Source organism: Etheostoma spectabile, chromosome 4 (genome assembly GCF_008692095.1).
Source record: "Etheostoma spectabile isolate EspeVRDwgs_2016 chromosome 4, UIUC_Espe_1.0, whole genome shotgun sequence".
Taxonomy (NCBI): Eukaryota; Metazoa; Chordata; class Actinopteri; order Perciformes; family Percidae; genus Etheostoma; species Etheostoma spectabile.
The window spans coordinates 16,449,599-16,473,238 of NC_045736.1; the positions used below are offsets into that span (position 1 = coordinate 16,449,599).

At 41.0% G+C, this 23,640-nt stretch overlaps 2 protein-coding genes across 6 annotated transcripts; both read right to left on the reverse strand.

Moving 5' to 3' along the window:
- Positions 1–3: 3 nt before the first annotated feature.
- stau1 (staufen double-stranded RNA binding protein 1) lies at positions 4–8,603 on the reverse strand. 4 transcript variants are annotated; one of them, XM_032514651.1, is made up of 15 exons: positions 8,388–8,603; positions 5,747–6,062; positions 5,189–5,310; positions 4,936–5,080; positions 4,653–4,806; positions 4,344–4,515; positions 4,140–4,235; positions 3,771–3,983; positions 3,539–3,682; positions 3,257–3,403; positions 3,059–3,134; positions 2,623–2,942; positions 2,401–2,523; positions 1,102–1,181; positions 4–798 (listed from the first exon to the last, which is right to left on the reverse strand). In XM_032514651.1, the coding sequence occupies exons 2-15, from the start codon at positions 5,937–5,939 to the stop codon at positions 711–713; spliced, it is 2,073 nt and encodes a 690-aa protein (XP_032370542.1). In that variant the 5' UTR covers positions 5,940–6,062; positions 8,388–8,603; the 3' UTR covers positions 4–710. The 4 variants fall into 4 exon arrangements, with proteins under 4 accessions (XP_032370542.1, XP_032370541.1, XP_032370539.1 ...); XM_032514650.1 differs by having other exon boundaries at positions 4,653–4,809; XM_032514648.1 differs by having other exon boundaries at positions 4,653–4,809; positions 4,924–5,080.
- A 168-nt stretch (positions 8,604–8,771) lies between these two features.
- pbrm1l (polybromo 1, like) lies at positions 8,772–21,955 on the reverse strand. 2 transcript variants are annotated; one of them, XM_032514647.1, is made up of 30 exons: positions 21,836–21,955; positions 21,320–21,494; positions 21,068–21,165; positions 20,706–20,853; positions 20,160–20,309; positions 19,905–20,021; positions 19,748–19,816; positions 19,549–19,647; positions 19,384–19,469; positions 19,157–19,248; positions 18,862–19,078; positions 18,521–18,662; positions 18,259–18,344; positions 17,791–18,070; positions 17,570–17,672; positions 16,257–16,896; positions 15,898–16,118; positions 15,604–15,795; positions 15,194–15,351; positions 14,857–15,099; positions 14,334–14,479; positions 14,043–14,200; positions 13,414–13,597; positions 13,109–13,313; positions 12,781–12,979; positions 12,549–12,704; positions 11,484–11,642; positions 11,072–11,136; positions 9,607–9,786; positions 8,772–9,185 (listed from the first exon to the last, which is right to left on the reverse strand). In XM_032514647.1, the coding sequence occupies exons 2-29, from the start codon at positions 21,458–21,460 to the stop codon at positions 9,751–9,753; spliced, it is 4,590 nt and encodes a 1,529-aa protein (XP_032370538.1). In that variant the 5' UTR covers positions 21,461–21,494; positions 21,836–21,955; the 3' UTR covers positions 8,772–9,185; positions 9,607–9,750. The 2 variants fall into 2 exon arrangements, with proteins under 2 accessions (XP_032370538.1, XP_032370537.1); XM_032514646.1 differs by lacking the exons at positions 8,772–9,185; positions 9,607–9,786; positions 11,072–11,136 and having other exon boundaries at positions 11,143–11,642.
- Positions 21,956–23,640: the final 1,685 nt, after the last annotated feature.

Sequence of the window (23,640 nt, forward strand, 5' to 3'; positions counted from 1 at the left end):
GGCTTTGTTTGGTGCATGTAAGCACGTAACTTTAATTACCATAGGGAGTGGAGAGAGAGAGATGGGAGGTTGACACAAGGGAGGAAAAGGGAGTATCAGGGGAAACTGACGCAACAGGGAAATGCCCCTGCAACACACAGCAGAGACAACGTCACATTACATCACACGCTACATTTAGTCACAAGTTTTTCCCAGCCCTACATGGTAATGTCAATAACACTTCACTTGTGGTTGTTGATATAAAGCACTCTAGGAAAATCAACAGAGGTTCGTCAGCTGCACCCTAGATGAAAAGATGGCCTCCAAACCTGTTTAATGAACCGCCTCAGCAGGGGATAAAACATAAAAGACTTAAAAACAAGAATAAGAAGAGCTCACAGAGAGGAAACAAGTTATAGGCAAAACAAAACAGAATTCACAGTTAATCGCTCTCCCTCCCCCACCACCATCAGGTAAATTCCCAACTCATTGCCTAGGATGCAGCTACTTCTACCAAGCTACAAAATAAATAGTGTCAGCAATTAAACAACATCAAGGGGAAGAAGCTATGTTTTCCTATCAATCTTGTTTAACTGTAAACATTTTGGAACAATGAATACAAACAGTGATGGTTTAGAGCCTACAGTGCCCAAAGCAACCTGTAGCCTTCTCAAACTATGAACACAGTGTCAGAGTTTTCTCTAGTGCTTTCACAGACAACCAAACCTGATCTAAACAGTGCCATCCAGGGTCTGTGTCAATGTGCTTGAGTTAGCCTGTTTGAGGTGCAAGTCACCGTCCATTTCCTGCTTGCCACACCTGTGGAAAACAAGTCACACATAGTGTCACTGTTAACAGTTAGTCAGTCCCAAACTTTAAAATGTAAGCAAAAGCCCAGCGTTCCTTTTGTGTTCAGAAAATGTTCCCTAGGAAACGGGCACTACTTGGAAAATTAGCGGAGAGAACAAGTGACAAACATCTTCAGAACAAGCCATTTCCCACTGATTGAAGTGTTTAAATGAGGCATTTATGTTCTGATTACTCACTACAATTATTAGCGGAATGAATGAATTGTAAACGCAGCTATACGTATGTGGAGAGACAGTCTTTGTCACAACTTACCGAGAGACGGATCCATTCCCTGTCCTTTCATTTAACTGCTGGTCCAACTCTGAGAGCAACTTTAGTATATTCAATGCAGCCTGTAGAGGTGAAGAACGGTGCAGGTTATTGCAGTGACCATTTTTAAGAGCCAACTGATACTCCATTAAGTACAACCCTGTACAGCCAAGCTGCACTGTCTTGGTAGTAAGTATTCAACAAAAAGGATTGGGTGTCCAGAAAGCAGCCAACGTACAGCTCCCATTTTTGGACCTTTGAAGGCTTTTCCTACCATTCTAAGGAAATTAAAAAAAAGTCATATTGGCTGTGCTTTGTTCTGTTCAAAAGCAGAGAAAGGGTCTGTGGACAAAATAGGCCTTTACTGAAATATTTAGGAGCAGAAAATGCATTGCAGGAATTACAGCATGTGATGCTGTATAAAAATACTCCTTGCTTGGTTTACACTGGATAATGTTATTGTGAGAGACAATACATATGCTGCAATTTTGACAATTCATTGTCTACACACTAAACATGCTTCAACTTTGTTTCATGGTCATGCAATGACTGATACTGTAAAAGGTTTATATATATATATATATATATATATATATATATATATATATTTGTGCCACAGTTTATTTTCAGCATTTTGTTCCTATTGTTTATCCTTCAACAATAGCCTGGTTGTTCCTGAAGCATGCAAATACTTCCACATTTCGGCTAGAAGGTTGTATAGCATTTTAAGATACCAAAGATACAGTTGGCAACATTCATAAAAATTAACATGTCATATTTGCTCGAACTTTCACTATATGTAGAAAAAAAAAGAAAGAAAAAATAATAATAAAGAAATCACATTCACCTGCCTGCTGCAGAAGGAAAACAACCAATCTAAGCCGAAGAGTCTCTAACGCAGTGTCAATGACAACTCATGAACTCTAGCTAAACTGCAATACTAAGAGGGGCTGAAGAAATATAAAATTAAGATTCTTCTACTGCATTGCCTATTTCTCGCCTCAAATGTTTTCAGAAACCTATTTTAGTCTACTGTTTAGCTGTAAAAGCAGAAAGTTTGTTCTGGCTGGTGGGCCAGGGTCAAAGCTTGGTTTTGGCTTGGTGGCCAGGCCACTACATTAGAGGGTCCTCAGCTCTGATTGGTTGTTTTTTTGGGAGGGGGCAGAGGAACATGATTTTTTTCACAGATAATCTGCGTAATGTCATGCTGTTTGTCTGATTCAGTGACAGTTTCAGCAAATATGTTAAAATTACCTACTGAACCTTTAATCCATTTTGTAGTTAAAAAGAGAAAACACTCACCATATCATGACAGGATTCTACATCTTTCCCAATCCCATGACTGATGAGCGGTGGATGGGAGGAGCAGTTTATTAGTGACACAAATTCATTCTTATTGTTTTTGGGGAAATCTTTGTATTCCACCTGCAAGCAAATAAAATATCTCAATGCATCTGGACCTTTTTTTAGTTTGCAACAAATGCATACTCGCCTTATTTAATCAGTTAAAGCAGTGTCAGTTACCTGCAGATTCTGCACCAACGCAAGAAAGCTCAGCTGTTCTGAAGGCCTTGTGAGGGGTCCGTGGGGCAATTGGTTCAGATTATTTTTGTTCTTTAGGATGGTCTCAGCAGTCAGTGATGTTCCTGCATAAAGCAGCTCGTTGGCAATCAAGGCAGTGATTGTGGCCTTGCCTGGGTTGGGTACAGTTCGACTGTAGTCCTTGGCCTGGGATGCTTGGCAGACCCCGACTGCTTGAGCCACCTCTGGGACCATGGGCAGAATACCTGCAGGTAGCTGCTGGTGGCTCAAATAAGGCAGGCGGAAGTCCTCCTCCTTGGAACCTTCAAAGTAAAAGCACATTTGGGAAGGGCGCATTAGCACAACCAAAACAACACAGTAAATTACAAAATATGACTACTGCCAAATAGTTGAGTCCAGTAGACATAGTGACACTTACTCAATGCTACCTCCTCTACAGAGCCAGGTTCAAAGAAGGTCACTTTGCGCCCATCACCAGGTTTTTTCACTGGGGTCTATATATAAATATATAATAAATAAATAAAAATATACATACATTAAGGAATAAAGGTTAGTCACAGATATAAAATATTTCTAGTCTGCCATGTTTACAAGACTTAAAAAGGTGTAGCAGTACCTTTTCATCAGTTTTGAGTGCCGGTTTAGGGGGCTGCGGTTGAGGCACTTTATATCCCAAGAGCTCCAGCATTCTCTCTGCTGCGTTCCTCTTGGCCACCTTCTTGCTAGGTCCCATTCCCTCTGCAGTCTGGCCGCACACTGTCACCTGTACCAGAACACATGCAGCAAACAATAAAAAAGTTTTAAAAAAAACTGAATGGGTGAAAAACTAAGGAAAAAAAGGCAAAGGAAAGCAGAAACAGATGTTGCATAAGGCATGCCTCCATTGCTGTTGAATCACCTGCATGACGAACTCTCTGCGCCGAGGTAAACCTCGTTCTGTCACCATGCTGTACTCCGGTTCCTTCTCCTTCTTGGCCTGCTGGATCTGAGCCAGGCGGCTGATGGGATTCATCCCCTGGCCGTATTCTGGGCTGGTCTGCAGCTGTTGGCGTGACAGGTTAATTATCACTTTATGAAGAGTCTTTAGGTCTGTACTGATTAATCTTATTGAAGATCACTGGTCACATTACCTTGATGATGGATTTGGTTTTCTTTTTGATGCGTGGCAGCGTCTTTTCCACACTGGGAATATGCGGTAGCCTCTTCAACTCCCCCAGCACCGCTGCGGCTGCCAGCTTCTTTGCAATCTTTTTACTCTTTCCTTCGCCTTCGCCACTGAACTCCCCAACTGCAACACGCACGACAAAACTCTTCATATGGGGAGGGCCTTCTTCTTTTAAAACCTGGAAAACAACAGTGATAAATTGTGACGTAGAGGAGCATTCAAGTTCTATAGTTAAACAAGATGTGAATCTGTGCTGAGTCGTACATTTTGTCTACCCATCACTGTACTGATGTATTTCCATTAATATCTATAAAAAAAGAAATGTATAAATCACCTCAAAGTTGACAGGTAAGTTGCATTTCAGTGCAATTTCAAACACTTGACTGATTTCTGATTTGTTGAGGTTCTCCTCCTCAGGTTCTCCATTCATCTGTCAAGAGCAGAAAGCATGTTAAAAAAAGAAAAGCTACAAGTCTAACCAAATTACCCAAAGGCATTCTAGCACTTTTTCATCCTGAGTGTGCATTTTTTTCCCCACCACTGGCAATTGCTGCAATATTGGCTCCTTGTGCAGGACTTTCAGGGCCTTGGCAGCGGCCTCATGTTTGGCCAACTGCCTTGTGCGTCCCTTCCCAATAAACTGCTGGCCTCCAATGGAAAGCTCCATGTGGTATAACATTGGTCCCACTGGAGGAAATGGGTAATAGTACCTGGACAAAAAAAAATAATAAAATAAAAAATGGAATTCAACATTTTTTTCAATCTCAAAAACTCCATGAAATTGTTTAAAATTAGGACAAAATGAAAGAACGTCCTTTTTACTCATTTCCATGTAAAGGAAACTCACTGTTGCATAGAGCGCTGGTAAGGTCCTGGAGCTCGGACGTTGTAATTGAAGTTTGGTGGTCTCATCCCAGGGTATGGGTCGATCGGTTTATACATAGGCTTTTTACCAAGCTTCATACATAGTGCATTTAACTCCATGGTATGTGTCATGCCATCTGCTGTTAAGGCCAACACAAAGAAAACCAAAAAAATCAAAGATATAAGTATATATCAAAAACTCTTTTCTGCAAAGTGTTACCAAACGTGCGACAGGGTCAGTGGGAAGAGCCCACCTGGGTTCTTGCCTGTGTTGCGGGGTGTCCTCACGGTGGGCTTGGGAAGTGTTGTCTCAGCAAGGGCCGATGCAGCAGCGGAATGCTGGGCTTTCTTGATGCTGGTCCCCTCTGCCTCCCAGTGCTGATCTCCCAGTGTGAGCCTAACTGAGAAAATCTGAGATACAGGAGACAGGGAATACAATAGATTTCCCGTCAATAGCATGAACTTGTGATGAAAGAAGACAAAAGCACAGTTTGTCTGTAAAAATTGCTCTCAACGTACCTTGGAGTGAGCTGGTCCTTGCTCACACAGCAGCTTATACTCAGGTTGGATCTTGTTAAAACGGGCCATCTCATTCACCAAACACATGGGGGTCTTCTCTTTAGGGTTTGCCATGTTAGACACTGTGGCAAAACAAAAAGCAGATCGGAAATAATCACAACTAAGCAAATGGACATGATCATGAACACAAAAACAAAAGGGCAATTCCTAGTGCCAAAGTCTGACAACAAATACACAACAAGTCTGAGGAAGATATACAAGCAGTGATAAAACTTTGAAAAAAAAGAAAAGAAAAATCCTTAAAAGTCCAAATGCACTGACTGTGGAACGCAGAGAGCCTTCCAAACAGTACAATATGGGGGAGGGGTTTCATATACAAAGTGTTTATCTAACAAATACCAAATATATACTTTTGCAGTTGATATTTGCAACCGCAAATGATAGTGGTTAAATAAAAAAGGTACTTTATTGTGCACAAAAACATAAACAAATAGCAACAATGAAAAATACAGTTATTTAATAAAAAAAAATAAAAAAAAGCAAATGCCAAAAACTAACCTGAGGTGGTACTGTAGGGAGTGGCGGAGCCCGCGGGGAGAGCGGAGCTCCTGATTGGCTGGCTGGCGCTCTCCGAGGGTAGGGTGCCTGAGGCGCAGGGGATGCTGTAGCCAGGCTGTGGTTGTCCCAGCTGCAGTTGGGCAGAGGCAGCAGGCATGGGGCTAGCCGGACACTGAAACTGAAGCTGGGACATCCTCGTTGGTCTAGTTTGGTCAATCGTAGGCTAAGGGTCAAGATAACAACTTTGTAGTGCAGCAATGGTGAACGCCAAAGTGGGAGGAACTGTTGATTGAGCAGGTCTGACTGTAAGCTCTGCCTGGAGAGTGAAGATATGAGATAAGTAACTATAATGTGCCCATTTTTACATATAAAAGCAAATTAAATACTTTTTAATTCATCTAAAAATGTCCCGGTCACAGATACTGGAGCCCGCAGCACCCAATGGGCAAGACAAAGAGTACTCCCTGGGCAGGTTGCCTGACAAACAAAAACAACCACATTCACATCCATAGAAAAATGTAGTTTCCTAGTCACTGATCCAACATGTATATGGATTGTGGGAGGGAATCCATGTAGAGATGGGCCTCCGGCAGGCTGGGTCAGGTTTGAAACCAGTCCCTTTTTGCTGTGAGGCAACACTGCTAACCACTGAGCTTTGCACCCTCAAACTCATCTTTACACCTTGCATTAAGTAATTATGATTGTTAAACTGAAAATATGCCCAAATGTATTCAACACGTTTGACATTTTGCTAAGAATATGTTTCCTTACAGGTACAATTTAAAACACAATAATACACTGACACAATTCTCTAGATTGTTTGGCTATGGTAAAAAGCACAATAAATTCCAGAAGAAAACACAGGCTCAATATAAAGAAGTTCTTTTACTATATGACGAAACCAGAATGTGTATAATAGCATTAAACATGTTTCTGTTGAGCTCTGGTTTCTGCACTGCTGCCTTTGGTCAGAATGACAGAATATTTCTGCCCTTCCCTTTGTTCAAAAATTGCACAACTACATTTCTTTATAATAATCCATCTGTGGCAATAGTGAGATAACTCATTATAAATTAGTTTTTAGTTTCATTGTGACTTTTCCACATTAATGACTTTCCAACAACAGATCTATCAACAAATTTGTATTTACTTAAGCATTAACAACATTCATAAAGATCTTAGAATACTGTATATTTGGCCGGTAAAAATGCACATCATAGGTAGAGATTTGTGCAAGGTTCCAACACAGGACCATATCATATACACATTCCACAATTGAGTCAATAGAAAGTCAGTTTTTACTCCCCAGGGTAAACACTAATTTTGTTAATTGCACAGGAGGGATGAAAACCTGGAATTATTTACCACTGTTATTGACTAAATTAACACAGTTCAATGTTTAAAGAAGCAAATAAAAAACAACTTTGAACATCATATTTGGAGACTGCAATGCATTTGGGGATTTGTAGTTTTGGCTGGATACTGTACTAGTTGAGTCCTCAGTGTAAGCTTAAATTCATATATACATACATAAATTTAGGTTTACTCATTGTCTAATATATTTATGTTTGTCATTTATGTTGACTGTAGTGTTTAATGTATGTTTTAAATGGGTTGAGTTATGAGGACTGCAATGTTTAATGTATGTTTTTAAATGTGGACTGTAATGCTAAATGTGTTTTTAAACGTGGGCCCTACGAACACTAGCTGTGCTTTAGTGTGCCCACAGCTAATGGGGGTCCTATGATAAACTAAACTAATTAAAAGCAAAAACATTGCAAGAGGCAACTTTATTTATCACCCAGAGCCAACAAGAACGTGGACAACCAAACAACGTAATGTGACGTGTTAACAAAGCAAAGCCGACGTTAACCCCACCAGCGTTTTCTTGGCATAGTTTCCCCACCAACATTTAGCGATACCCTGCTTGTCAATCAAGAATGCTACTGATCCAGAAACTTTCAAATTATTTTGTTCAGGGTGCACGGTTGGGAGGAGTAGACCACAGCCTGGGTGTTGTGGGGCCCTTGGAGCCTTCAATGTGTTTTGATTAAAATTCCCATGCACTGATTATAACATGTACATCATGCTACCAAATGTTTTGTATAGAAATTAACTAGCTAACTTGTAAATAAGAATTACACTAAGAAATGTGATAGTTTAAAGATAAACCGGTGGCAAGCTAGCTAGCTGCTCCCAGCTTCAAACGCTCGCATACACGAGAATGTCTCTCACCGGGCTTGTATATTTCCTATTGATTTGACCATCTTTGTGAAAAGGTCTACATAGCTGCAATTATTGCCAGTAGGTCATTAACCAGCTCTAAATGAAATCAGGCCGACGGGTACCGTTAGCTAGCTATACGAGATTCCCTATTGAACACGTTAGCTAGTTGGGATGCACATAATAGGACCACCTCTGTAAAACATATCCTTAACACTTAAATGGCTGTAGCACTGGTGTCATCACGAAGATATAATTTCAACTCATTAGCAGCAGTACTTGACACTAGTTTATAACCTAATTGTTACTTAAACGTATCACAATGATTCCCAGTCTGGGAACAGCCGGTGAAATTGCTAGCTAGCTAACGTTAGCTAACCCAAACCCTCGACAAGTCCCTGCACAAAATAAACCTCACCTCTTCGTTCCTTTTGTTCAGTTTTAAAGTTACTCCATAGTACACGTTGATTTACTATCGTTTGCTTTTGTTAATGGCCAGTTTCAAGAGTCAGTCTATGCTTTTTTTTATATCAAAATGCAGGCGGTGAGGAGGTGGAACATTGGGAGAACAGGGCAAACACTAAAGAGAATGGCCCTCTCTTGATTCTCTCTTCAGGAAGTGGCATCGACAAAGAGGAAGTACTTCCAAAATAATGCAGAATGAATGAAGATTTACTGGATAGTGAGCAGGATTCATGCTTTAAATACATTTTATAAATGCAAATGGTCAAGCACACAAGCACAAAGTAACGTTTGTTGGGGACATAACTATATAAAAAAAAAGAGTATTAAACAGAGTGATGTTATTCAGGATTTTATTTTGGTCGTTTCAATAAGCCAAAAGAACACTGATTTTGCAGCACAATTAATCCTGTGGTTTAAAAAAAAATGCACACACAAATAACTATCCATCTCATTATGTTAGCTAATAAATATAAAACTGATCATGATTCCCTATAAAATATTGCTTCTATGGTCTATGATCCCTTCTAAACTCCATAGCTTGAAGATTAGAGCAGTGGGTGAGCTGGCTATAGTGGTTTGTCCTACAGGTTACAGCTTGTATCCCTGACAGATGTTCAGAGAGTCTCTCAGCATCAGGTCACGCAGGCGCCACAGTGCATCCGCCATGGTGGTGTGGGCTCCTTTGCTCTTCAGCCAGTGAGCTGGCAGCCGGCTCTCCTGCTCTTTGGTCAGGTGAGCATGCCTTTGAGCTGTGATGGAAAGACAGGGTTTTGGATTAAAGTACTTATTTAACAGGCAGATTCATGTTTCCTTATGTTAGCAGAATGATGGTTCTTTTTGAAAGCACACAAAAACACGACTTACTACAATCTGTTAATTTAGTGATATTAAAATACATGTATGAGGAAACAGTTGTCACACACACACACACACACACACACACACACACACACACACACACACACACACACACACACACACACACACACACACACACCCACAACACTCAACAGCACACGCAACAGCACAAACACCACACACACACACACACCACACAAACACACACAAGAACACACACGGGAAATCTTGGCTAAGTTTCAGACTGTCAATTGTGTCACAGAACGCTCTGCACAACCCCAAACTAAAAGGAGGCCTACTAAGGGAACACCACCTTGAGTGTTTGTGTCACCACATGCATGACAGTAGTAGCTTGCATTCAGCCTCAATGTACTCAGGTAGGCCTCTGAGTGGAGCACGTCCTGGGTCTTGATGCCGGCAGCCACAAACATGGGAAGTGTGGCTGTGTGGGGCGCCTGTCAGGATAGGTGGGCATTGTCTGGTGAACATCCCAGCTACAATCAACAATGCAATAACTTTAGCTGGAAGTGCCTTAATGAATTAATCGCGATCACGATTTTGACTTCCCACGATCAAATTTGCGTGATAGAGCGATTAATTTTTTTAAAACGTCATTTCATAGAACGCTCCGGGTTTTTTGCAAAGCCAATCTACTGCTCCGTCAACCCGTCTGATCATGTGCCAGTCAGAGTAGTTCCCTGCACCCAGTGCAGCTTAGTTTCTAGATGTAGACAGTCACAGAGGACAGAGTAACGGGAGGAAAACTCAAGGTTTACCAGTTTACCAGTAAACACAACATTTGTCCCGTCTGTTGTTTTTCAGACAACAGCAGTGAGCGGTGCTAGTAGCGTCTGTTAGTTGTAAGCTAGTTAGCGTCTGTTAGCTCCTCTAGGACGCACCGGTGCTAATGTCCTCGCATCCGCTGCAATGTTGTTTTTATGGATAAGGTTTAATTTTGTGTTACATTACCCATTTCGTCTGTAAAGCCGTGCTCGTGTGGGATCTCTCCTCTTACTCTCCACGCAGCCCGGCCACACAGCGGCCGCTGGTCCACGCTTCTGACATTTGTCTACAGTTTTAATTTTGTATTAACACAGCTGTATATTGTTAAGTATGAGGGACAAACCTGTGTTTGTACCAGTGTTTCCGCTGGTAACTCTGCTATCGCGGCCGCCACGGCGAAGAACACAGAAGAAGTTATTGAAGGCAACTAACTTCAGTTGGTAGAGTAATAGTGTGAGACGGAGCTGCTGGACTTGGCCCTGGGCCAGAGATGTGACCCATGGCCAGAATATCATAGTTCATAAAAATGCAGTGCAGTGACGATACAGACGTTTCATACATACGACGTGTGTTCCCGCCATTCGACCCGTGCTGGACCCGTTCATAATGAGTCAGCCGTCTCTCTGTGAGTAGCGTCCATCACACTCCCTCTCGCAGTTATAAACGCCTCTGTGACGTTAACATTTGTTTTGGTTAAAATCAACAAATAATCGTGAGAATAATCGCGATCAAAATTTTGATCAAAATAATCGTGATTATCATTTTGGCCATAATCGTGCAGCCCTACATGTGGACAACATCTGGAATATCAAATCTTAAAAATAATATGATACATAATAAATGTGTTAGATATAAAATAAGCCATAAAGCTTTTGTTTTTTAACTGACATATTTTTACTCCATCTTGTAACATCCATCAGTCATGCATTGCTGCATGACTGAATTTTATATAAGTTGAAAAGTGACCTCAGTAGTATTTTCTGGACTGGGGCTCACCTGTTGCATAAAGTTTCCTGCTGCAGGACTTCCTGCCATGCCATTCATACCAGCAGCCATCATACCTGTTAAATGACAAAATTTGGTTTCTGTGCATTTAGTAACTATCAGAAATTCATGCTGGTTTGCTTTATGTTAAGACTTACAATGCTTTACAATAACTTGTGAAAATTTAAGTTTTTTGAATATGAGGTAAATGTTAGTAGTTTGTTTTTACATGCATTATATCTTTAAATGTGTATGTGGATCCTGTATGTTTTAGGTGTGGCATGTGAGTACACTTTGAGAGAGGTTGTTGAGACCAGAGAGCACCGACTGCTAGGTGAGTCGATGTGGACCAGGTAAACCCCTCCAGCAGGAGAGACACGACTGGATGTGACTGAGCAGGTGTGGCTAGGACAGTGGCCCTTACCCTGATGAGGCATGCCGGGGTACCCAGGCATGCCTTGCTGGAGATGAAGAGGCAGGAGGGCCCCCCCTGCAGAGTGAGGTGACATTGGGGCCACACTCAACAAGCCCTCATGGGGGCCCTGCATGGGCATGTAAGGTGGGCCGTAAGCTCCCATCATGCCTTTGGGAAGATGGCAAGGAGAGGACAACATATCCATGCATAAATGACATGCAGCTGACTCTAATACCTCTAATAACATGCACTACTACTGCAGACAGTGGCCCCTTTCACACATGCACCTTAGGCCACAAATGCTCTGGCAAATGTCTATGTTGGCTCAGGAATAGTTAAACGTTGACAAATATGTAACTATAACTACTGGGAACAGAAGCAGTGATACCCCTATGTAAAGCTAGCAAAATGTTACAATTTTGTTACTTAATTATGGTTTTACATAGCAACCAAGCTAATCATTTATTTGACTTAACTGTGATATGATTTTAATAGTGATTTAAATCAATTATCCAGGCAGACTCTTAAAATTTCCATCTGCTGTGATATACTTCTGTGCATTCATCTTATGTTGCCCAGCTGTGCTGACAAAAAACGTTCATATCCCGGACCGTCATGCAATGTCATAGGAAACTTGACACTGACGTTTGCTGCATTAGAGATGTGTGGACAAAGAAGAAAAAAAACTGCCACACACACCAATACCAGACCTGATGATGTTAAAGTTTCAGTGTGTGAAAGGGGCAGACAATATAAATGGGTCTGTGAATGTTAGCAGGCAAAACAAGCATGAAAATTAATTGAAATTCTTGAGAAGAAAATTATTCATGGTTAAAAATCAATCATGCAGTCAATTTCATGCACTTTCAGATAAGAAGCTAGTGACACTAAAAAACATAATAAATGATGTGAAACAGCAGCAAAAGACAACTGTTGTTTGTAAAAAATGTAGGTTTTGAGATAAATAAGTTTCAAATAGTTAGAAAATTAAGAGGATTACGGTTTTTAACAGCCTGGCCTCATTTCCCGGCTGCCTTGTTGTCAAACACTCGTGCTGCCTCTGAGAGGGGTTACCTGACACAGGTGTCATGTTCTGGTTTATCATTCCCATAGTGCTAGGCGAAGGCACCACCCCCATCATTGTCCCTATGGGGGTACCTGCTCTAGGGGACGCTTGCTTCTGAGGTGGTCTGTCACGCTCTTGTTGATCCACTATTCTAGCTGCACGTTCTGAAATCAAACAAAAAAATTCCGTCTTTACTTCAGTTCACATCAGAAAACTTTCAGCCCCACTGCTTCACCTCACCTTCATACTCTGCTTTCTTGGTTGCCTCGAGGTTCCTCCACTCTGTGCCCACGAGTCGACTCAGCTCCCCAAACGAGAAGTCTGGGTGTCGAGCTTTGATGACTGCACGCATTTCACTGCTGAACAAGATATAGCCACTCATGTTGATCTTCCTCTTGGCCCCTTCCTTCTTAGACAATCCCTTCACCTTAGGCGTGGACTTCATGAAAAAAGATGCGAGTTAATAAAACAAACGGGTCTTGGTATTATTATTGGTACCAGAAGTTTGAAGCCGTCTGACGCAAGATGTGTGCTTCTTTGTTTAAGGTCTTTGGAGGTGTGTGGGTACCTGAGAAGGAGTGTATGGCATTGTGTCCATATCAATTGCAAGAGGGGTTTGCATCTGAGGCATAGAAGGCGTCTGGGGGGCCTCGTCGTCATCCATATCTTCCATATCATCATCTGCATCCTCAATATCTGCCAGTTTAACCTCAAGCTCACTGATCTTTTTGTCCAAAAGAGGCGATGCTTCTTTCTGTGGGACGATCAACTTCCTACGTAAAATTACAAGCACAAGAGAAAAAAAACGAAAAATATCAGACTGGGAAAGAAACTGCATTAAAACAGAAGAAGGGCTCTGCCTGACTGACCAACCTGAAATAGTAGATCTCATCTTCCACCACTTTGGAAGAGTATGAGAAGCGTTTCAGACCCTTGAACTTTTTCATCTGCTTCTCTGTGTCAATGTAGCGGCTCTCGCAAAGCAGGAAATCCTCTTCTGAAACCTCAGTAGGCCTGCATGACAGGTAGTCCTTAAATGAGGACACCATACATTTGCCTGGAGAGCAGACAGGAAGGATCAAACTTTGTTATTTAGATTGTTAGTGAATTACTTCAGTATAAAATCCCACTGGCACTGAGAGGTCAAAAAGCTTCATGTGTAAAAAACAGACATTGTAGCTGTAATACAACACATGTAGTAATGTCAATTTAAGAAAAAGCAGGCAAATGGAATAATCGGAATTTGGGGAAATATGCTTATTTATCTTCTGGTGGTGAGTTGGTCAACTAACTGTGCTAAGCACAAAGCTAAGCTAACCAGCAACTGGCTGTTGGCCTTATATTTAACAGGCAGATATGCAAGTGATATTAATGTTCTTATCTAACTTGCTGCCAGATATAGTAACTTTTTTTCCCACGACAAAACGCTAAGTGCATGACATGAGCATGTACTGTTCATGTACTGCACTGTAATGTGTGAACACAATTTGTCAGAGCAATACCTATGACACAGGTAATGGGCAAGGTCTCCTCCAGATGGCTCAGAAACACTTCCCTCTTGTAGAACATCTTTGTGGGTTCGTGATCTGTTTCCTCGGGATGAATGAAGATGGGCCCAAAGAAGAAAGTAGCTCCATTCTGCACCCACAGCTTCTCTATCCTGCAGCCCAGTCAATGGAGCCATGTTACCAATAGTTAATAACTCAAAAACTATAAAGCACAAATGTCACATCAGATCATGTTTCAAAAAGAGGCCTTCTTACCCTAAAAAGGCAAAATATAGCTTCACTCACCTGGCAACCCGGGGTTTTGACAGACCATGTGACTGGATGTAAACACAGTCTCCCACTTTAAACCACATGTTATTGTGGTGTAACTGTTCATAATACTGACAGCCGGGCTCGCCTCCACTCATCTCCACAGGGACATCCTCTCTCTCCTAAACATATAAACATGGACACACAGAGGACTCAGGTGTTTGTTTGCATTGTGACAAACAAACAATCATACTGAACTTGAACTAACTACACCTCTGCTACCGTGCCCCTTGTCAAGACTTGCCTTCTACCACTCTGAGATAATGAATTCCCTGTAGTCAGCTGTCTGACAGTGTTCTTGCTTGGCAACGCTATACTATAGACTTTATTTTTTAAATTTAGACCTGGACACCAGCCTTATCCATTAACAGAAGGCCAGTGTCCTGATATGAATATATGATACGATATCTTTAGGTCAGAAATAAAAAGAAATTAAAATCTACAGTACAAATGATACGTTGCCATGTCCTAACCCTAGAAAATAGTGTCGCCACCTCACCTTGTCCACAAAACTGCCACTGCCTGCATATGAAATTGTCAGTTTGTCTTGGTCAGGTTTGGCAAACATAGAAGCAACTCGGACGACGGGCAACGGCACCTCCCGAGGGACCAATTTCACAGAGCTCGCAGGCATGGCCCATATCTTGATCTTCTTGAACGACTTGTTCCTGGCAGTGTAACGGGATTCGCAGATGTACACATCCTCGGCTCTATAGCCCTCAGGTTGCATTTTGAAATAATCCTACAAGAAAAAAGCCATAGTTTGGTGAACAGATCCTCATGTCAAGACAAAAACAATTGTTTATGTGTGGGTCCTTTTCTGTAGAGACTCTTACCTTTACAAACAGGACCACACATTTGCCCCGAACTTTACTGATAGACACTTTGTTGTAGTAGTCGCTCTTGAAGACCTCCTTTTCCAGGAATTTGCGTGTTGCCAGGTGGAAGGTTTCACTTGGCCTGTAGAACCAGCAGCCATAGAGCCACTTCCCACCTTTACACACAAGCCATTGACAAATAATCAATCAAGAAAGTTGAATTTGCCAAAAAATTATTAAGTAAAATAAAAATCAGAAAAAAGTACTTTAAGGTTCTTTCTAATAATAATTCTTCCTATTGATTTTTTTGCCATAAAAAGGTAAATTTGCTGATTATGACAGTAGGTTTATAGGGCCTTTAGCATACTGATACTAACGGCTAACTGATAATCTTATTACCAAGTTGCCAAAAACTTGATGTGTGTTACCTGCTTCATCCTCCCACAGGCGTTCGATACAGACTATGTGTGACTTCAGTTTCGGCTCTGACGGCTCCACGTAGACAAAGTCCCCCACGTGATAGGTGCTGTTTTCAAAGCTGCAGTCCTGGCTGTACACACGCTCCGTCTCAGACTCTGACTGCCATGCCTCTCCTGGCAGGTCCTCTGCTTTCTCACCCTCTTTAGGTGAGGATTTATAATGATTTCAAATAATAGCATATCAACATTTTAACATATTCCTCATACAAGTTAATTATGTCTCACAAACACACACACACACACCTTTGTTATGCCCCTCCTCTTCCTCCATCTTCAGCTTGTCTTCCTCAATCTCTTTGGGAATTTTCTCCCTCTTTTCCTGCTCCACGTCATTGTGCAGGTGTTTTGATGTATAAATGAGTGCAGATGACTGCAGAATCTCTCCATTCTTGCATAGTTCATCCCTGATCTTAATGAAAAACTGTTGTAGTTCCACCGCATCCTCAAATATCTCAGAGTCAGTCCTGCAAATGTAAAAAAAAAGAAATTACATAAACACTGTCTACACTGTTTTGCTGTTTAATAGAGAATATTACACAGAGCGAACACTTGTATGTCACAGACATAGCCTCAGACAGCCTTTGCAAGGTAAGTTGATATACCTGTGCAGCCTCCTTGCCTTCTCCAGCACTTCGAACATGTGTTCCTGGAAGACGTCCAGTCTCCTATAGCGGCCACGGTCCACGTTCATCCTGATAACATCAAAGTTAAGCGGTGGTTTCTCAGGGGCGGCTGGATCCACAGCGGGGATCTCAGCCAGCGAGTCGCTGTAGCATCGGCCCTCTTCATCCTGGTGGCCCATCACGGACACAAACAGGTTCCTGATCAGCTCCCTCACCAGAGGTCCCACAGCAGGAGGCCCTGAGTCCTCGCCTCCCTCCTGCTGCTTGCGTGTCTCAAGCAGCACCCGGTGCAACACTAGAGCATCCCGGTAGATGAGAGACTCTGGCTCATTGTAAATGCAGGCATTGTTGAACATGAGAGCAAAGTCCTCCACCAGGGCTTCCACGTCTTGATAACGGCCGGCCGCCATATGGCTTCGCAGGCGCTCCATATCGATGGGTCTCTTGATTGTAGCATAGTAGTCAGGCAACTCGGCACGAGATGGCAGACGGAGGAAGATTGTGCTTAGACGGCGACCTCGACGATCAGTGAAGTTTCGCACAGCATCGTAGAGCTCATTTAACCTCTGCTGGAGAGGAGTGAGGTATTTGGACTTCTTTGGAGAAACACCACTCTTTCCTACATAAACAAAGAAATGCACTTAAGATTAGACACATAACTGTAAAACCAAAATGATTGCCTAGAAACTGTGGTATAAACAGCAACATGAGTACCTAACATAGAGGGCAGACCTCTAGACCTAATAGTCTCTCAGGTCGCCATTATGTTCACAGCTGCCATTGTGAGCCTCTGTGAGTTCATTTTTATACTTCGAAGGTTAGAAAATGCCATAATGTCGTGGTATATTTTAGAAAATTGCAATGCTGTAAAATGTATCCGATTTAACATAAATGGGCTAAAACTAGGGCTGCACAATATAAGGAAAATATCTAATTGAGATAATTTGAGGAAATTATGTTTTTTGTATCATTACTGTCATTGTAATTGAAATGTATAAACATTGAAAGAAATTAAAATGATTTAAAGACTATAGTGTGATTTTTGCTTGAATCTGTACCAAACAATTTTTTTTTCTTTAGTCTATAGGATAGGATTTGTAGGCTGGGACATCTCTGCAGCTCTACAATACTTAATTCAGAACGGTTTGACACAAATTTTGCCTTCAACAAACATTGTGCCAACCCTGCAATTTGGATATTGCACTAGTCCATACTGTGATTTTGATACAATTGCAATTAACCGTGCAGCCCTCGCTAAAAAAATGCAAAAATACTGATGTGATCAAACTTACTTAGTTTCAATTTGGGAGATCCTACATCTTCTTCAGGCAGAGGTCCTAACTCCTTACGCTTGTCCTTCAGTATCTTCTCCAGAATATCAGCATCATTATACACCTACGTTAAACACCAAAGATTGGTAGTATTAGAAAAATATAGCTCATGTCAAGATTATTTTGCATTCAGTAATAGCAAAGATTAATGTTATGCATACTTTACTGTATGAATTGTCTACCTGAGATCCCTCCTCGTTGTAATGCCGAGCGTTTCGGAACATCAACTTCATGTCTTCCATCAGGGCTTCCTCTGTCGCGTAGCGTTCATTGCGGACGTTGTGCTCAATGGTCTTCAGGTCCATTGGTTCAAGGATGACTTTATAGTAGTCAGGATAGTCCTTCTTCAATGGTTTGACCATAAACAGATCACAAAGACGACGATTGGTGCCAACCTCCCTAGCCTCAGTCACTGCGGCGTATAAGGTTTTCATTCTGTTCTTTTTTACATTTTTCTTGTGGCTAAATTAAAAAATAAAAATCAAAGTAGAATATGAATAAGCTTGGATGGCAACAGTTACACAAAACAATGCTTCAGGAGGGATGCATTTTCTTATGTTGTCTGCAAGCAAATCTTAATTTCTAAGACAAATATGGATCCAAAAGTCGAAAACTAAAAGAAATCTCAAAAGAAAGAAAAACTTGCATACCTTTTTCTCTTGATGCTCCCTGCATCAGATGACAGAATGCTGTCTCCATCCTCATCGTCTCTCCTGAGAAGTTCCCTCTTTTTGGCCTAAACCAACGGATGGTTCAACAGACAGATGATACCTCAGTGGACAATTACATTCACTGGGCTATTCCTGATATATGTATATATATTATCTGCATCAAATTATGGCTAGTTTTTTTTCCTTTCTTGGATTAAATAGAATAAAAACATCTTACAACATAACCGGCCAGCATTCTTACCTGCAAGATCTGCTGAAGCCTAAAGGCCCGTTTATAAATGCTTGAGTTAGGCATGTTGTAGCGCTTTGCGTTCTCAAACATCAGCGTGAGGTCAGCCTCCATCTGCTCCAGAGTTTCATACTCGCCGTTCTTCATCTTTGCCCTTAAAGATGGTGATCAAGGACTTGAATTTCTATTAATTATAACTGTCATTTGCTGGTAAAAGATGCATCTACCACAAGCTTAGGTGTAATATGAAAAGAAAATCCCCCAAAAAACAACAACAAATAAAACCCATCACTTACTTTTTAACAATCTGTCATCTTGCCTCTCAACATATCTACAGAAGGGTCATTCCTTACCGGATCTGCTGCAGAGCGATGGGTTGTTTGATCTGCTGAAAGTAGTCTGGATATTCCCTGCGAGAGGGTAGGTGCTGGAAAGGTTCAGAGAAGACCTGGCCCTGGTTGTTCCTGGCACCCCTCACAGCTTCATACAGCTGGAAGATTGGGTTGCTCATCTCCATACTAGAACTCTGACTCTCAGCCTCTGACTCTCCCTCATCGTAGCACACAGAGCCTGCAAACATTTACACAAACTCTTATTTTACACCAACACAAGGTAGATTACTCTGCAGCCCCAAGCGCTAATGCTAACCAGAGAGCACAGGGTCGTCCTCACTCTCTGAGCCATAGTGAAGAGCTACGCTGACTCCAGATAGTCGGTCCCCCTGGCCAGACCTGCGATTCCTGAATAGTAGCAGAAACGACACAAGACATTCCCCATGTAGATTCTGAAAAATCTGTTTTCATGTCAGGGAGTGATTTGCTGCTATGTATTTGAGACAAAAATAATACACTAAAAACAATGCTATTGTTTAATACCTGATGCGTAGACTAGATTTAGTGGGTTCAGCGTGTTCAAGTTCAGTCTTCCGCTGGATAAAGACTTTCTTTATGGTGTTAGCATCCTTTACAATAAAAAAAGAGAACAATTGTTAAATATTTGGGATGTTACAACAAAAAATAAAAACAAGAAAAGGAGTTTACCTTGAAAACCTGAGATCCTGGTTCATTGTATGTTTTGGCATTTTTGGCCATCAGGTCAATGTCCTTAGCCATCGCATTGACACTTTTATAGAATCCAATCTATGCAAATAAAGTAAATTACTGCTGGCTATAAAAAACACCATGCAGATTGTTTTTAATTAATTTATGAATAATGAATGACAAAGCAATCAGTCACTACCTGAATTCTTTGAGCGATCGTTCTCAGATCTATGGGCTCCTTTATAATGGCATAGTAGTCTGGGTAATGCTGGGAAAGACAGATGGGCCTGTAAATGTCAAGAATGCGTAACAATTTTTAGGGGCAGCATTTGTCCAAAGACTCTTCGAGGACTTACCATTTTGGAAGGTAATTTCTGGAACAGTTCACTGACCAGTCGCCCTGAGGGATCAGCGTGTGACACTATAGCCTCCAAGAGTTGCTCAAGCACCTCCTTCAAATTGCCAGTTGGGGTCTAAAGAATCAATAATACATGTTAGTTCTTTGGGCCTTGTTATTTGTAACAACAAAACCCCCTCCAACATTTAAAAAAACATGAATAAATACATGAATTTATTTTTAATGAGGTTTAACACACAGGAAAATAATGTACCTCATCTTCAGTGGACATTCCGGGATTATCCAACATATCATCACCATCTTCATCATCCTCATCTCCGTCCCCAGGTTGCACAAACTCACTCCTCGTTTGCAAATATACCTCCCACAGCTTGCATGCAGCTTGATACTCCTCAGTGTCACTCTGAGTTGTTAAAAATGAAAAGGAATATATGCAGTTTTGAAAATATGGCTAACACCATACCTCTCCAGTTCCAATGAACTAAATACTGTACCAGTACTTTAGGGCTGCCCCGTCTTAGTCAATTAGCTGAATAATCGGTCGAGTTGGTCTTATTCGGCTAAACAGTTTTTAGTCAATTAGTCATTTTTTAATCCTTGTTCGTGCCTGACAACTTATTTTGAAGAAACTTAGCAGCACATCTGTGGAAAAAACAGGATTTAAAAGTGGTGCTTTTGCATGATTGTTTGTGGAGAAACTCTGTTTACAAATACATTGGTTAAATCAACTAATAGATTAGCCGACTAAGAATTTCTTTAGCAGTTGAAGATAGCCATACGGTACTTTTAGTCTGCCTACCTTGTAAAACGATCTGGCATTGTTGAACATGAGCTGGAAATCGGCAGTAAGCTGCTCCACATCATTATAATCTTCTGACTTCAGTTTATACTGAATTTTTGTCATATCAATTGGCTGGGAAACCACTTCATAATAATCAGGCTGATTCCTGAAAGAGAACAAAAGCGATCAGACATCACTGTAGTCTCCTTATGTCTGAGACCCGCCCACCAGACAGACTGTCAAAAATCTCAATATGACATGCACATTGTGTGATGGTTGGTATCCCAGTTTACGGCAAGGGTTATGTTGAACAGTTCCAGCCACAATTATTTTAGCTAATTTTAAGCTTCACTCAGGCCTTTAAGTTTATGTTACAATACCTTCTCTTTGGTACCCTGAGGAAAATTTCACAAAGCTGCCTGCCTTGGTCATCCTTGTGATCCCTGACAGCATTGAACAGCTCATGGCATACAGCAATCTGGAGGGAACAACGTTAATAAAAATCCCAGAACTGTTAACTAATGCACACATATTGAATAAGAGAAAATGTTTACAACATTATTTTAAGATCAAATACAAACATACAAAGCATAGCGTTAGTGCAAAATCATAGAAATATAGAGCGCATTTACCGTATCTACCGGAGGAACATTAGATATTCTTCTTTTTTTTCTTCCACTTCCAGGTGTAGAGGAGGTATCATCGAGGTCACCCCCTCCACTAACACTGCTGGAGGGTGAAGTGGCTCTTCTCCTCTTGGAGCTCGCTGACATCGCTGGTTGCTTTAACAACAAGCTAGCCCACTAGCTGCAAAACAAAACAAAAACTAAAGTTGAAGTCACTCTCGATTTGGGCCCAATTAATACTCAATTAATTTCAGTTAAAGGGAACATTGTTCCTCCATCTCGATATTGCACAACAAGGCTAAAATCTAAACAAGAGCAAACTGAACCGGTTAGCGTTAGCACCTCTCGGATGGATAGCTAGCGTTAGCTAAAACAAAGCAAGCAGGCTGTTAGCATGTTATCCTTGCTGGATAGCCACTTTCCTAACCACAAAGCCAAGCTAAATATTTATTTAAGTTATCAAAATCACGTGCAAGCTGGGATAAATAAATAAATACGTTGATTTTCAAAAGCAAATCTTACCCAAAACTCGGCAAAGTTTAGCGTAGTTCCCTGAGCAAAAAAATGTAACGCCTAGCTTGCTGGCTAGCGAGTGTTGTTTGAAAACTTCGGTCCGGAAGTCGAGGTTGTTTTTGTGTGAATGAAGGAAAGCGCCACCCGAGACAGTGCTGCCCCCTTCAGTGTAGGAGCAGTAATGCACCAAATAATGTCCTAGCTATTGACTTTACTGTCTTACATTAATATTAACAGTTTCAATTGTTAGACAGTAAGATGGCTTAGACAGAATTGGCCTACTAAACCCTATAACTCTATAACGACCACAATAACAGCCTGTATTTATATGCAGCCCTTCAAAAGATGAGTTTACAAATGTTAACCCTCCGAGTCAAATTTGACCCCTTTAAAAAATATCTTTATCTGAAATATGGGTTTCTTTTAAACCAAGTTACCACAAAAAATGGATTGGATTCCATAAAACGCTCTTTGCAAATACAATTGATCACTTTCATCTATAAGTCAAAATAATTCATAACTTCTGATTTTTTAACTCAAATTTTAGATATAATTATATTATAATTCTATAAAAATGAGGTTTATTAACCATGATTTCCAAGGTGGTGTTAGTGAAAATTTAAAAAAAAGTTGGAAAAAAGGACTAAAACGTCAAATGTTTCCCTTTTTATACTGCAGGAGGACAACACAAGGGTTAAGTGAGAACTTTGTGCACAGCATATGCTTTAATGTTGAGCTAGATGTGCTGGTAACTGTGAGATTGTTTTTGGTTCATGAGGAGTCTGATGAAACGTTAAGCGAAACACATTGCTCTTGTTGTCAGTGTTTAATAAAAAGATTTTGATCAATATGCTTTTATGGACTGAGTTTGCAGTCACTATCTCAAACACATAATGACAGTTTTATTCCTGCAAAGTACAGCAATTTATGGGTTGGACCATGGTCAACAGCTGTGTTACCAGCATATTAAGTTTTTGTACTTGCTATTCATGTTTAGTATTTACAAGGCTGTTGTTTGTGTTCAGTCTGTGAATCCAAAATTGAGTGGCGTCATGTAAAAAAGTGCTTATTTACATCTAACTTAATTGTCAAGAAAGGCACCTCTTGAGGGTGAGCACAATCAAAGTCAAAATCTCAGTATTTACAGCCTTTGTCTGCTGGGACCAGGGGTTGGCTGGTTTGGGAATGGGCTTGGTAGTAGAAATGATCTGTTGTTGTGTTTACAGCACGATAGACCTCCAAAATGAATTCAGCTTTTATGCGTCTACCTGAGAATAAAAAAGAAACACCAAAAACATACAAGATGCATATGATCATTCACCATCAATGTCCTCTTTTTGATAAGACCTTGTGGGCAATAATATTGATCCTCAAAAGAAAATCTAACAGAAAGATCTTACAATGTATTGTATCACAAATAGTTCAGCAATAAATAAATAAGATTCTTCAAACTGATTGTTAAACTTTTTACATGCCTGTCAGAGAGATGGTGAATACAGTTTTGGGTATTGTTAGCCCTAATTACTGTTGTGTTTTATAGTGTTCCAAACCCTGCAACTTAGGCTACTAACACTGATGGGCCCTGTGACCTGTGACAGCCAACGTCCATGTGGTCTTTGGGAAGGGTCTCATAAGTGTGTGACAGTGTCGACGCTGTGGGAGAAGGAAGCAATGCGTTTCCTCAACATAAGTGGGACATCAGCGCTTTAAATCCCTGCAAGTGTAGCCTTCATTAGGCCTATTGGTTTGCGTAGGCCTACTCCTTCATTGTGCGGAATATTTTCAGTATAACGACTTGCATTTTACACAGGCCG

Coding starts and splice junctions, on each gene's coding strand:
- stau1 (XM_032514648.1), bottom strand. CDS start 5,939: ATGTCCCAGCTTCAGTTTCAGTGTCCGGCTAGCCCCATGCCTGCTGCC. Junction 2,943..3,058: donor TGTAGAGGAGGTAGCATTGA/GTAAGTGTCACT, acceptor TTTACTTTGAAG/GTTCCAAGGAGGAGGACTTC. Junction 799..1,101: donor GGGAATGGATCCGTCTCTCG/GTAAGTTGTGAC, acceptor TGTTTTCCACAG/GTGTGGCAAGCAGGAAATGG.
- pbrm1l (XM_032514646.1), bottom strand. CDS start 21,460: ATGTCAGCGAGCTCCAAGAGGAGAAGAGCCACTTCACCCTCCAGCAGT. Junction 16,119..16,256: donor AAGGCAAGGAGGCTGCACAG/GTATATCAACTT, acceptor TTACATTTGCAG/GACTGACTCTGAGATATTTG. Junction 15,352..15,603: donor CCTGTGGGAGGATGAAGCAG/GTAACACACATC, acceptor TTGTGTGTAAAG/GTGGGAAGTGGCTCTATGGC.